The sequence below is a fragment of the Pinus tabuliformis genome, chromosome 7 (assembly GCF_031772625.1).
Source record: "Pinus tabuliformis cultivar Carrire ecotype Pingquan chromosome 7, CPIR1, whole genome shotgun sequence".
NCBI classification, from domain to species: Eukaryota; Viridiplantae; Streptophyta; class Pinopsida; order Pinales; family Pinaceae; genus Pinus; species Pinus tabuliformis.
Genome location: NC_142293.1, coordinates 360495347 through 360508379, shown reverse-complemented (window position 1 = coordinate 360508379; position 13033 = coordinate 360495347). Strand labels below are relative to the sequence as shown.

Here is a 13033-nt window from a genome sequence, read left to right as displayed (position 1 = left end):
ACACTCTCATACATTTAAATAAATAAAATTAACTAAACTACTGTTTTCCAACCCCTTGTTAGTCACAACATGTGATCATGCCATCACATTGTTGACTAGGCTTGAATGCTCTTGCATCAAAATCCCGAGAAATGCCTTCCGAGGAGCGATCGAAAGACGAGACATTGGTCAGACCACTTCAACCAGCGGAAATTGGTACCAGAAATCCTCCTGAAGACAAGGCTTCAGAACAGGAGGAATCTCAGGAAGAAGAGGAGTTGATCGATGTACCTACTACTAGTTGAAGAACAAGCCGAGAACTCTGATAGATACTACGGGATGCAAAAAACTTCATTGGTGCTCCCAGGAATAGTAAAAGGAAGCGCAAACAACCAAACAGATACCAGGCCTTCGTAGCTCAGGTTGGGGAACCTTCTAGTTTTCAGGAGGTTGTTCAGCATCAAGTATGGGTAGATGCTATGGTGGAGGAATACAGCTCTATAATGGTCAATGATGTCTAGGAAGTGGTACCTAGGCCTCAAGACAGATCAGTGGTAGGTTCGAGATGGATCTACAAGGTCAAATATGCTGCAGACGGCAGTGTGGAGAAATATAAAGCCAGGTTCGTGGCTAAGGGGCTTGCTCAGAAGGAAGGGATAGACTACGAAGAAACCTTCGCCCTAGTAGCCAGGTATACCTCTATTAGGATCATGATATCTCTTGCAACGCAGATGTGGTGGGAGATTCATCATATGGATGTCAAGACAAAATTCTTGAATAGGGTAATAGAAGAGGAAGTATACATCGAACAGCCAAAAGCTTTTGAGACACATGAGAAGAAATCTCATGTATGCATATTAAAGAAAGTTTTGTATGGGCTGAAACAGGCACCTAGGGCATGGTACGGTCGAATTGATGGCTACTTGTAGAAGATGGGGTTCATCAAGAGTGACGCAGACCCTAATCTCTACTATTTGGTTGTAGAGAATGAGCCTCTAATCCTAGTGTTATATGTGGATGATATCTTTCTGACAGGATCATCCAAGCTCATCAAAGACTGCAAGAACCTAGCCACAAAATTCGACATGGAGGATTTGGGACAGATGCACTATTTTCTGGGGTTGGAAGTTTCGCAGCAGAAGGGTGAGATCTTCCTGGGACAAGGGAGATATGCTACAGAAATCTTGAAGAGATTCAGGATGCAGGACTGTAGACCTATGGTTACTCCAATGATCACCAACTGGAAGAAGAGTGATGCATAAGATGATAAAAATGTTGATCCCACCTTATACAGGCAACCCATAGGGTCCCTGATGTATCTGGTCAATACCAGGCCATACATTTGTTATGTTGTCAACACCCTTATTCAGTTCATGGTAGAACCTAAGAGGGCGCACTGGGCAGCAACCAAACATGTTCTCAGGTATATACAAGGAACAGTCGACCATGGGCTATTGTACACCAGAGGCAATGACATCAGGCTGAGTGGGTTCACTGACGCAGATTGGGCTGAAAGTTTAGTAGATTGGAAAAGTACAACTGGTATTGTTTCAAGATTGGATCAGGAATGACCTCTTGGTGCAGTAGGAAACATAAATCTATGGCTCTGAGCTCAGTTGAAGCAGAATATATGGAAGCTAGCACAGCTTCGTGCGAAGCCATATGGCTTAGGAAATTGCTTGTGAATCTATTCAAGAGAAGGATGGAAGCGACTAGGATCTTATGTGATAATCAAAGTTGCATCAAGCTCTCTGAGAATCCAGTATTTCATGATCGGTCGAAGCACATTGATATCAAGTGTCACTTTGTCAGAGACTGTGTCCAACGAGGGGCAATATAGTTAAGGTGCACTCCTACAGGAGAATAGGTGGCAGACATCCTCACCAAGGCTCTAGGAAGAACAAAGTTTGTTCATTTCATGGAGAAGATGGGGATGGTAAAGAATCCATTTCAATAATGGATAAGTATCAAAAGTTGCAGTGCAGCAATTAGCAATGTTAGTGCTATGGGCAGCATGATGCAGTAGGTTGAGAGGAAGCTACAGTACAGGAGCAGCAGTGGCAGTGGCAGTGTCATGGGTAGCAGTACAGGAAGCAGCATTGTAGGGGATGTGAGGCAACAAGTCAAGCATCAGCATAGGTGCCGATGCGGAAGATCAGTATGGTGTTTCTATAGTGAAACATTGTTAGAGCACATTCCTCGCTAAGAGGGATTGTTGAATTTAGGTAGCATCGGATGTGCTCTAGCCTTGAAATTTGGAGGAGAGGCTAAGGCACATGAGATCTCCAAGACCCAGAAACCGTTTTGAGAAATTCCATCTAGATGAGGAGTTATTAAAATAATTAATATTTTAAATGGGTTCCTAAGTCTAAACATAGGAAAATAAAAATATTAATGGGTATTAATAAAGATAAGGATGAGAAGCTTCTAAGAGGCGAGGATCAAGTCTGTTTTAATATTAGCCGTTGATTAGGGACTTAATCTCAGTCGTTGATTCATTAACAGGAAAAGTATAAGAGAAGACTTGAGGGTCATTTGGAGATACACTAGCAGATACTCAGTATCTCAAGGAAGAGGAGATCGATATCAAAGGGAGTTGCAGGGTGGAGGAAGAGGAGGGCTTCAGCAGCAGGCAGTGATCGAGGAGGAGGTCACGCAGGGGCAGTGGAAGACAACGCAAAAAGAGAGACATAGTCTAGAGGAGAGATGCAGGGCCTACGCAGGCTGACACAGAGGGACGCAGAGCCACTGGGTCAATCAGAGTGACACAGGGGTGACGCAGAAGTGGGAGCAGGGTCTCCAAAGTGTCAGATTGTCTCAGAGGGAAAGTCTCAGGTGTTTTCTTTCAGTTTCTCTATAAAATCATTCCTTGTAAAAGAAATTGTTGTTGAATATTAATAAAGCCCTCATCTGCTGCATCGGTTTTCCAGCATTGTGTTTTTCCGAGGACAATTGTCCAAAAATAATTGTGTTGATGTGATTGATTTTTGTCCATGTATTTTTTCTCTAGGTATTTGTGTGATCACTGTAATATAATTTATTTTAATATTTGTTGAAGGAATTTCGTAAATAACTTGTTGAGAATAATAAGTAGGTGAAATAAATTAGTTGTTGTAGTGATATAATTTTAGTTCAGAAATTTTCACATCTCGGCCATTGATAAATCTTTGATGATATTTTAATCTTAGTTGTTGAAAATATTTATTTTGAGGAATTTTTGAATTTCTCATTAAAGTCTTTTTTATTAGCTCAAAATTAATTATTTTGAGCTAATTTCCTTAAAAATTTGACTTTGACTTAACCACCAAGGTCCAAAGGTCCATTTTTTCTTGAAATATCAGATATTCCCTTGGTGGAGGATCTCAAAAAATAATTCTTTTGATATCCACGGATTTTTTCACTTGGAAAATTTAATTTCTCTAAGTTTTTAATTTTGACTCTATTTAATTAAATTTTTGGCTTAGGATTTAATTTAACTTTGCAAGAAAATTTAATTAATTGACACTTGAGGGGATTAAATATTTTTTCCGCCCTATAATATTTTAGCCATGGTGTTTAGGTATGAGGGACCATACACTAAAATATTTTTTACATAAGATTTTTACAAATTCAACCCTCAAAGGGGGAATACTCGTTCGGCTTAGACCCTCAAATTACATACCCAATTATGCTTCACAATATGATCTCGTAGACCAAGTAATTTGTAATAGAATAACTTAGCCAATTATCTTAAATTATTCTCAAATCACTTCTACATAAGACTCAACTAGAACATTAGGACTCACCTAAGACTTTGACAGCAAATTCCACCCTAGCTTTGTGGTGAGGTTGGAGAGAAAAACTTTGCCGACCATCCGTGTTTAGAAACACAAATGAGTTAGTGAGACGAAAAACCTCCTAAGATGAAATTATCGCCAAAATAATAGGCTTATCTAGGTTATAACATACATTTGTGGTCTTACTAACATCATTTACATTAAAAATTTTCATAATGGGTTTACAATAACATAGTGTTGATGGTTGATGATCTCAATCCTTCAAAGAAAAATATGGTACATCTGTTTCCTTGGAACTTTGACAAAATGAGTGCAACAGGACCACGCTATCAAAATAAAGGTTTCCCAAGTAGTGTCATTCCTAAAACCAAAGGTCAATAGGGGAGATCCCACGAGACTAGGATTAAGGATTAACCCCCCATTTAAGGTGAGGGTACAAAACCACGGTCAAAACCCTTCCTTCTTCCAGGTCACCCAATAATCCATACCCAAGATGCCCAAGATAAACAAGCATAAGCACTTGATTGCACAATGAAAAACATACATTTTGAATTGGATTGCCCACCTTCTAACATATGCTCTTGACAGATGGGTGAGGGGACACATGATTGATGCAGGGAGCGGATATCAAATAGCACAATGTATCGGCTACATCGATCACTGTCAGGGGTTGTTGGCTACTGGCTAAAAAGATAACTAGGAGAAAAATTCTCCTATGGGATCACCCACTCTTGGTGGGTAACAGGCATCATGTGGAGTAGGAGTGGAGTAGATGTGCCCTCAAGGCATCAACTGCTCTAATACAAAAGCACCTAGCAAAAGCATCTCAAACTCAAGTGAAAGCAACCACTCGTTAGGGACAATGACCATAGATGCATCATAGTGGACCATACTTAATTGTTAAGGGCATAATAATACTTGAAACCGGGATCAACTTCAAATATCTAAATAGACCTAGTCCCGTAAAAGTGTCCCTACCCTTTTAGAGGTGGCTAGGGAATCAACCCTATTAGGTGCTTCCAACCCCTACAAGAAGGTGACATTTCCAAAGTCAACCCTTCAATTCATAAGTGTTAGTGACAATAGGTGGTAAATTAGGGGAATGATTTCATGGCTAAGTGTTAAGGCCAAGGGACTAGCTAATGGAGGTCCACATCTAGAGTGTACAAATGTAATGGAGGGAGCAATCGTTGATGCATGAGTCACCCATTTCCTCGGCCTACTTTTTACACCCCTTTGGTGCGCCTTTTACTTCTTTTCGATAATGCTTCTATATGGAGCATAACTTAAGTCGGTTTCTCGCTCATAGGGTTAGGACATGAAAGGGTTCCTTATAATGAGATGGAGCATCAAGTGCTCAAGAACCGGGTGATGACTAATGAGGGGAGTTAGAGCTCATGCTAGGATTCTACCTACGTGCTAATTATATCCCGAACATCTTTTGCATTTTAACTTTTCTTTTTATTTTGTTGTGGCCATCTTATGCTTTTATCTTCCTTGTAGTTGCATCAACCTCTAGGGCAAAGCTTTCTGGCCATACTCAAGGATGTCAATGCATGAGTTCCAAATCCCAAAGAACCAACGACAGTTAACCCGAAAGATGGATGTGGTATCAAGGGAACGATGAAATATGTTAAGTACAGAATAGTTATGGACACGCTACTTCAATCCAAGTTTCCTAAGTAGTGCCCCTCCTATAACCTAAGGCCTTAGAGGAGGTCCCACTGGACTAGGACAAAAGACTAACCCCCCTAGTAAGTTGGGAGAACAAGTTTACAGTCAAGATCCATCAATCATCCAGATCACCTTTTTATCCATGTATGCCCCAAAAGATTAAGTGAAGTACTTGCCGAGTTGCAGCCCACCTTTATTCAAGGGCAATGCCGAATGGTGAGAGGTGTATGACCCGTGCAAATGGTGGAGGGATGTCGCATATCATCATCACTAAGCAATGTGTAGGGCTGCTGGCTGACTTACTTTCCAAGATAAGAGAAAAAGTTTTCTCCCGAGGGGTTACGATTTTGGTGGGTAATGGGTAGAAAATCCCTCAAAAAACATGCTGATTTGGAGAATTTTTGTGAAACATAATTCTTTCCGTAGTCTCTCATTAATATTGGCATCTAGCATGCATTGCAGAAAATTTGCACCCAAAAAACTTTGCAATAATTACAAGTATGCATCCTTGAAACTAAGTTGATATAAGTTCTCCCAACTTGAGTATAGTGAGTGTTTTCAGTGGTTAGGAATTCATTGTAAGAGTTATGTACTTGAATTCAAGAAATTCAAATAGGAAGCTTTTTAACATTTCTAACTTGTACTAGTATCACGTGTGGCTGCATTGTGGAATTTTCCAGTAGCCTTCACAATAAGATATTCCCATTTAACTCTTTAAATTCACTCTTAAGTGAAAAAATAACTTGTACGATTCAAATTTCCACCAATTTGCTTCTGTCTACCATTCATAAACATTTCGACTTGAAACATATTATTAGCATGTTTTTATACAGATATTATTGCAAGAAAACTAACCAAACTATCAAATATTAATGCCAAATAAATAATCAGCATATACTTACCAAGACCACCTGTTGTCATTGCAAGATAATGCTTGGCTCTTGCTATTACATCAGCTGGGAACAGAATGTTCACGTTAGGATCCTCCATTAGCATCGGTGCTTGACACAATGCCATAACCTGAAAAAGAGGTAAGAAATGCATGTCAAAAGACATATCGAAATTGGGATAAAAGGATGGAAAAGATAACACAGATTGTCAAAAAGGGCAGTTACTAATGCCCCATCATGGGACTCTTGCACATAGCAATACTAAAAGCATAAAAATCTCAATCAGAAAAACAACTCTATTGCTTCAGCACTGTTTCAATTTGATATAATACAGTTGAACCTATTTCAGCCTTTCATTTGACCTTTAGTTCTATCACACATTGTTGATTATGTAGGTCCTTCAAAAATATTGCTAAGTGGTATTGGACAGTAAGGGCACATTGGGGAAGTCCCATCCTTCCATGCTTCAAATCATTATCTTCATCACTAGTGTAGCAACAAGATGGCTTATTTCCTCTCATTGGCCCCTGCTCTTTGGCTTGGGATCTATACAGGCATTTGCTTATTCAACAGTGCTCGTGCAGAGTGTCGGAATTGAACAGTGATTGCTTTACTTTGTGAGGAAAAATGGATTTTATGAGGATTGTAAAATGAACATTGGATGTTAGCAAAACCTTGGGAAGGCATTTTAAAATCTAAAATGATTTGGGTCCATCACCATCATATTTAGAATATCAATAGTGCATCCAATCCTGATTTATCCTTCTTGCTACTGCAACTTGATCCAGATGAAAGACATAAATTTTGGATGCATGAGGTGTCCTATGTACATGGCATGGCAAAGGTTCTTAACTTGAAATGTCTGATAGACCGAACCAAAGGGTGATTCTCCACCTTCCATGACATTTGGAAGCCTGTTTCATATTTTTCTGTTGTTAGCAAGCTATACAGTACATATTTAAACCATATGAATAGAGAAATAGATGTCCCCATTGTTCAGTAAGGATATGATTAGTGCTAAAACAACAAAATTGTTCATCTTTACTAACACATGGCTTTGAACAAAAATCATAGAGTGGCCTCCTCCCTTGCCATAGCACCCTATCCTAAGTAATGATTAATCTTAGATGTAAGACCTTGACTTCAGCGGGCATTTATGTGTAATGTTACCACAAAATCTAGCAGCCTAGTGCAAAGCCTCAGTAGGCAAATTTAGGTTTTATGGCAACAATGGGATTAGCCACCATTGTCACCTCAATGGCTTTCCCACTGTTGGTTTATGGTCAAATGTTATCCCCACAAGTGAGGCTTCCCCATCAAGATTTAGAGGCTAGATGACCTAGAGAGCTAAGCCAAAGAGCCCTCTAGGAACTTACAACAAAACACCCTAAAGGGTCTTCAATAAAAACAGGCTCAGGGGTGGACAAAAAGCTGATGAAATAAAGCACTCGTAAGGCCTTGGAGGCCGAGATATGGTCTATAGATGTGCAACTAAGCTTTCCCACTAGCAACAATCAACTAATAAATGTCGTTATAAGTCAGGGTTTTATAAATATGCAGTTTTGCAGCATGCAAAACATTATAACAGCAATTAAAAGAGCCCATTAATCGAAAGATCAACAAAGGTGTGAGGCTGCTCAAAGTAAATATGGGATAGGTTAACCAATAGCTTTTAATGACTGAAAATGCACAAAACATCTACAATAACCTAGATGTCATCCCTAAATTAGTGGTAAAACATGCATAAATCATAGATTTTGCACTATGAACATTAATATATGCAATTCCTACCTAAAGGACTATAACATATAGGTGCAAAACTCCTATAAAATGCAGTTTTAACCAAACCCTAACCCTAGTTACTATAAATTAATAAAAATCCAAATAGCATAGCTACATTATCTATGAGCCCTCGCCTTGGCTATTCTCACATTATTGACAATTATTGATGATCCCTTTTCCTCTCCTAGATATGATGCTAAGGAAGAACTATCCATTAGATGTATCCCACCTTCCCCTCATACCCTCAAGATTGTGAATATGATTATCATGAGCAACCTGCTTGTTGTGTCTCCCCTTGTCATCGGTCTCACTTTCCTCCTAGTCATGACCCTATGGTGGTCATAAAGCATGATATTAATGAGGGACCATAATGGGGATGATATGCTTGATATTGCATATATCTTTTGGTTGAAAGAAAGGATCTTGTGGAATAGATTGCTCCCCTTGGCTCCCTCTTCCCCCATGGTACTCCACACGTGGTAATTTCATTTTCCCACCTCCAGCCCTTGTGACCTTCTCTATTGTCACTCCTACCCCTGCCTTTGGATCTATTGCATGAGTAAGCAGAAGGGCAGTGGTTTTCATATTGACTAGATGATATGTTGGTTGCATTGGGCCCATGATTACACTTAGCATTTGGGTGATGTATCATGCATGTTAGGGTCGGATGCTTTGCATGTTGATTTTCTCATTAGAACTAACATCATGTGATATTATCATGGTAGATTAGCTACATTTAGATTGAAAAATTGCATAATTTTATTTTCCTGTTGATTTTATGGCCTAATACTAAGCATGGGTGATCATAAAACACCACAAAAACATGTTGCCCCATGTGTTTGGTCTTTGATATGTGCAAGTAACAGGTCTACAGTATCAAGAGATTGTTGGTGTTCTCATGACATCTCGTTCAAGTAGCTTCGTGCACTTTCCCGAGAGATCATGTCCCAATTGGAGCCAACTATTACCCACCACCTATGGGTATTGTATATAGGTGAAAATTTTTCTCCTAGATGGTCCTTAGCCGACAGCCAGCAGCCCCTTGTGTTGATTTTTGATAGCATCGGATGTGCTCTAGCCATGAAAATTGGTGGAGAGGTCAAGGCACATGAGATCTCCAAGACCCAGAAATCGTTTGGGGAAATTCCACCTGGATGGAGAGATATTAAAATAATTAATATTTTTAATGAGACCCTAAGTCTAAACTTAGGAAAATTAAAATATTAATATAATATGGGTGAGAAAGTTCTAAATGACGAGGATCAAGCCAAATCTAATCTTAGTCGTTAATTAGGGACTTAATCTCGACCGTTGAATCGTCAACAGGAAAAGTATAAGAGGAGGCTTGAGGGTCAATTGGAGATACAACAAGTTTATCAAGAATTCAATTTTTTGGGGCAAGGTTTGCTGAGAAATCGAGTTAGTGATCTGTTGCAGCGAGGGGCAGTTCAGCAAAAGGCCGAAAATACATATCAACGAGGTAGAGAAAGTGTCGAAGAGACAGCACAGAGCCTTGGAAGGTTGACGCAGAGGCTGAGGAGGCCAGCGCAAGTGACGCAGAGGGCCAAGAGGTTGACACAGAAGCAGCAGAGGTTGCGTAGAGGCTAGCAGAGCTGACGTTGGGCTGAAGAGGTATCGTTGAGGAACTTTCGTGGGGCAGACTGGGAGCTAAGAGGCAAACGCAAAACAGAAGAGGGTGACATAGTTCCAAAGAGAAGCTTGGAGCAGCTTTCGTTGTCCAGCTAAGGAACTATCGAAGTTGCTATGGGATCAATCATCCGATTGCTAATTAGCCAAAATATCTGTCTTTGAGGAGAGGTACTTTTTCCAAGGAAATTCTCTGAAGGGTGAGCCATTTCTAGCACCCTAGTTGTATTTAGAAAACTGCATGATAATAAAACCCTCATTTCTGTTGTGCCGGTTTTCCCACATTGGATTTTTCCGGGGACGATTGTCCAAAAGTAACAGTGTCCCTTGTGTGATTGTCTCAGTTATTTCAGTTGTTGATTTGTATATGTGTTAAGGTTGCATTTGTGTTTATTTTGGTATTTATATTTATAAATAACTTGTTAATGGAAAGAACAAGTAGGAGATAATAAACCAGATAATGCAGTAGGGATTTTTGATGTGTCAGACTTAGAAATTTCAACATGGTATCAGAGCATTGTAGATCACAGGAGGACTGAAGGCACCAGCAGAAATCTGAAATTTGCAGCAGTAGCAGTTGTCCCAAGAGACAACGTTGTTCCAAAGTAGAAGCAGCTAGAGAAGAAGTGACGCAGAGCCTGCGTCATCATTTCGAGCCAAGAGGAGGGTCAGCGCAGAGGCAGAGAGGGGCAGATCAGACCTACGCAGTGCCTGGTCATCTTTCTCAGCCAGGAAGGATTGACGTTGTGGCCAAGAGGAGCAAATTTAGCCTTTGTTGGGATTGCGCATAGCCTGAAAGGCTCAGTTTCTTCAGTTGTTGGGGCTTGGGGAGTTGTGGGAAGATTGTGATTTGAGGAGCTGGTGGGACGATGTTTCTGTTGAAGCAGAATAGTGTCTAGACTCTAAGGAGATAGGACCAAGGTAGAGGGAGTCACTACCTCGATGGATTTCTAGCCAAAGAATCTAGATCCGAGTTGCAGTTGCAAAGAAGATTGGAGAGGAGCAATTCGACATTTGGCCAGAGGATTTCCAAAAGGGAAATCAGGACTTCGAGGGAGATTTCCAGGAGGGAAGTCAAGACTCAGAGGGAGTCTAGAAGAGGAGCTAAAATGGCAGTGAACGGACTAAGGGATCAGGACAGGTTGGACGGGGCTTCCAACTTTGTCATCTGGAAGGCCAAGATCTTAGCAGTCCTGGATCGACATTGCGTCAAGGACTATGCCTTGAAAACCGTGGCTATCCCAGTTGACTTAACTGAGAACGAGAAGTATGAGGATGCAATGGCAAGAGTGAAGTGCATGATTCTAAACGGGGTCAAAGATCATGTCATACCACATATTACTGAGAAGAACACAATAAAGGAGATGTGGGACACCCTGACCACCTTATACTAGGGCTCTTCCGTGTAGAGGGAGATGCTATTGGAAAATCAGCTACGGTCATATCAGATGCAAAAGGGAGAGCAGATAGATCCATTCCTTCTCAGGTTGCAGGAGATTCACGACCAGCGTACTTCTGTGGGGTCTACAATGGATCCAGAATTTATGATCAGGACTGCCCTGAATGCAGTCTCCAAGGAGTGGGAGACATTTGTCCAAAGTATTTTGTGCAGAGCTACTCTTCCCGTTTGGGAGAAGATGTGGGCAGCTTTTCGCCAGGAAGAGATCAGGAGGATGACCAAGGCAAGGGAGGTCAAATCAAGAAAGAGGAGGATGATGCGGCTCTAGCATCTGCGGGACAGCAAGGGAAGAGGAAGAAGTACATCTCCAAGGTTAAGTGCTTCCGTTGTGAGGAGCTCGGACATTATGCATCCGAGTGTCCCAGGAAGAAAAACAAGGGAGAGACTTCTGATTCAAAGGCAGCTCCAGCTAAGGCAGAGAAAGAGGTCAAGACTGATGACGATTGTGCCATGAGTGCTCATGCACCTCTAGAGAAGAGGTGGGGAGACATCGAGTTGTAGTCAGGTGGACTACATACTAGGGGTAGGATACTTGAGGGACCCAAACCCTTGGATCACATCCCGCTACGGAAGCCCTTAACAACAGTAGCAGGATGATAGGGATCAGGTGGAGCAAAGTGTAGTGGAGCAGCAAGGCAATGCTTGGGTGCAGAAATCTGAGGCAACACAGCAGAGGTTGTACCGTTGTAGCAGTGCGAGAGACATAGAGATGTTTGCAGCAGCACAGTGGTAGTAGAGGGAGCATAGGATAGCAGCAGAGGCAGCTTCAGCATCACGAGGCTTCCAGACTGACTGGGATGTCAGTATTTGGGAGAAGTCAATTACTTACTTCTCAGTAACTGAGTTGCAGTACAACAGTTAGCAGTGGCAGTGCTAGGGGTAGCGTGGGCAGCATATTGAGAGGGAGCTGCAGTACAGATGTAGCAGTGGTAGTGGTTGTGTCATGGGGAGCAGTACAGGAAGCAGTAATGTAGAGGATGTGAGGCAGCAGGCCAAGCATCAACACAGGTACTGATGCGGAAGATCAGTGTGATGTTTCTGTGGTGAAGCATTACTAGAGCACATTCCTCGCTAAGAGGGAGTGTTGATTTTTGGTAGCATCAGATGTGCTCTAGCCATGAAAATTGGTGGAGAGACTAAGGCACATGAGATCTCCAAGACCCAGAAATCGTTTGGGGAAATTCCACCTGGATGGAGAGATATTAAAATAATTAATATTTTTAATGAGACCCTAAGTCTAAACTTAGGAAAATTAAAATATTAATGTGTATTAATATAATATGGGTGAGAAAGTTCTAAATGACGAGGATCAAGCCAAATCTAATCTTAGTCATTGATTAGGGACTTAATCTCGGCCATTAAATCGTCAACATGAAAAATATAAGAGGCTTGAGGGTCAGTTGGAGATACACCAAGTTGATCAAGAATTCGATTTTTTGGGGCAGGGTTTGCCGAGAAATCGAGTTAGTGATCTGTTGCAACGAGAGGCAGTTCGGCAAAAGGCCGAGAATATATATCAGAGAGGCAAAGAATGTGCCAGAGAGACAGCCTAGAGCCTTGGAAGGCTGACGAAGATGCAGCCAGCACTGACACAAAGCCTAAGGAGGCCAGCGCAAGTGACTCAGAGGGCCAAGAGGCTGACGCAGAAGTAGCAGAGGCCAGCAGAGCTGACGCTAGGCTGAAGAGGTAGGACTGAGGAACTTTCGTGGGGCAGATTGGGAGTTGAGAGGCAAACACAGAACAGAAGAGGGTGATGCAGTCCCTGGAGGGTGACGTGGTTCCAGAGAGAAGCTTGGAGCAGCTTTTGCTGTCCAGCTAAGGAATTG

General features: G+C 41.4%; 1 protein-coding gene across 2 annotated transcripts in view; it reads right to left on the bottom strand.

The window, feature by feature from the left end:
- Positions 1-13033, bottom strand: part of LOC149247442 (glutamate--glyoxylate aminotransferase 2-like) — a 251463-nt gene that overhangs the window by 206849 nt on the left and 31581 nt on the right. For both annotated transcript variants that reach the window (XM_089458217.1, XM_089458218.1), the window contains exon 4: positions 6332-6449. In XM_089458217.1, the coding sequence (XP_089314343.1) occupies positions 6332-6449 (118 nt within the window). The remainder of the gene's footprint in view (positions 1-6331; positions 6450-13033) is intronic.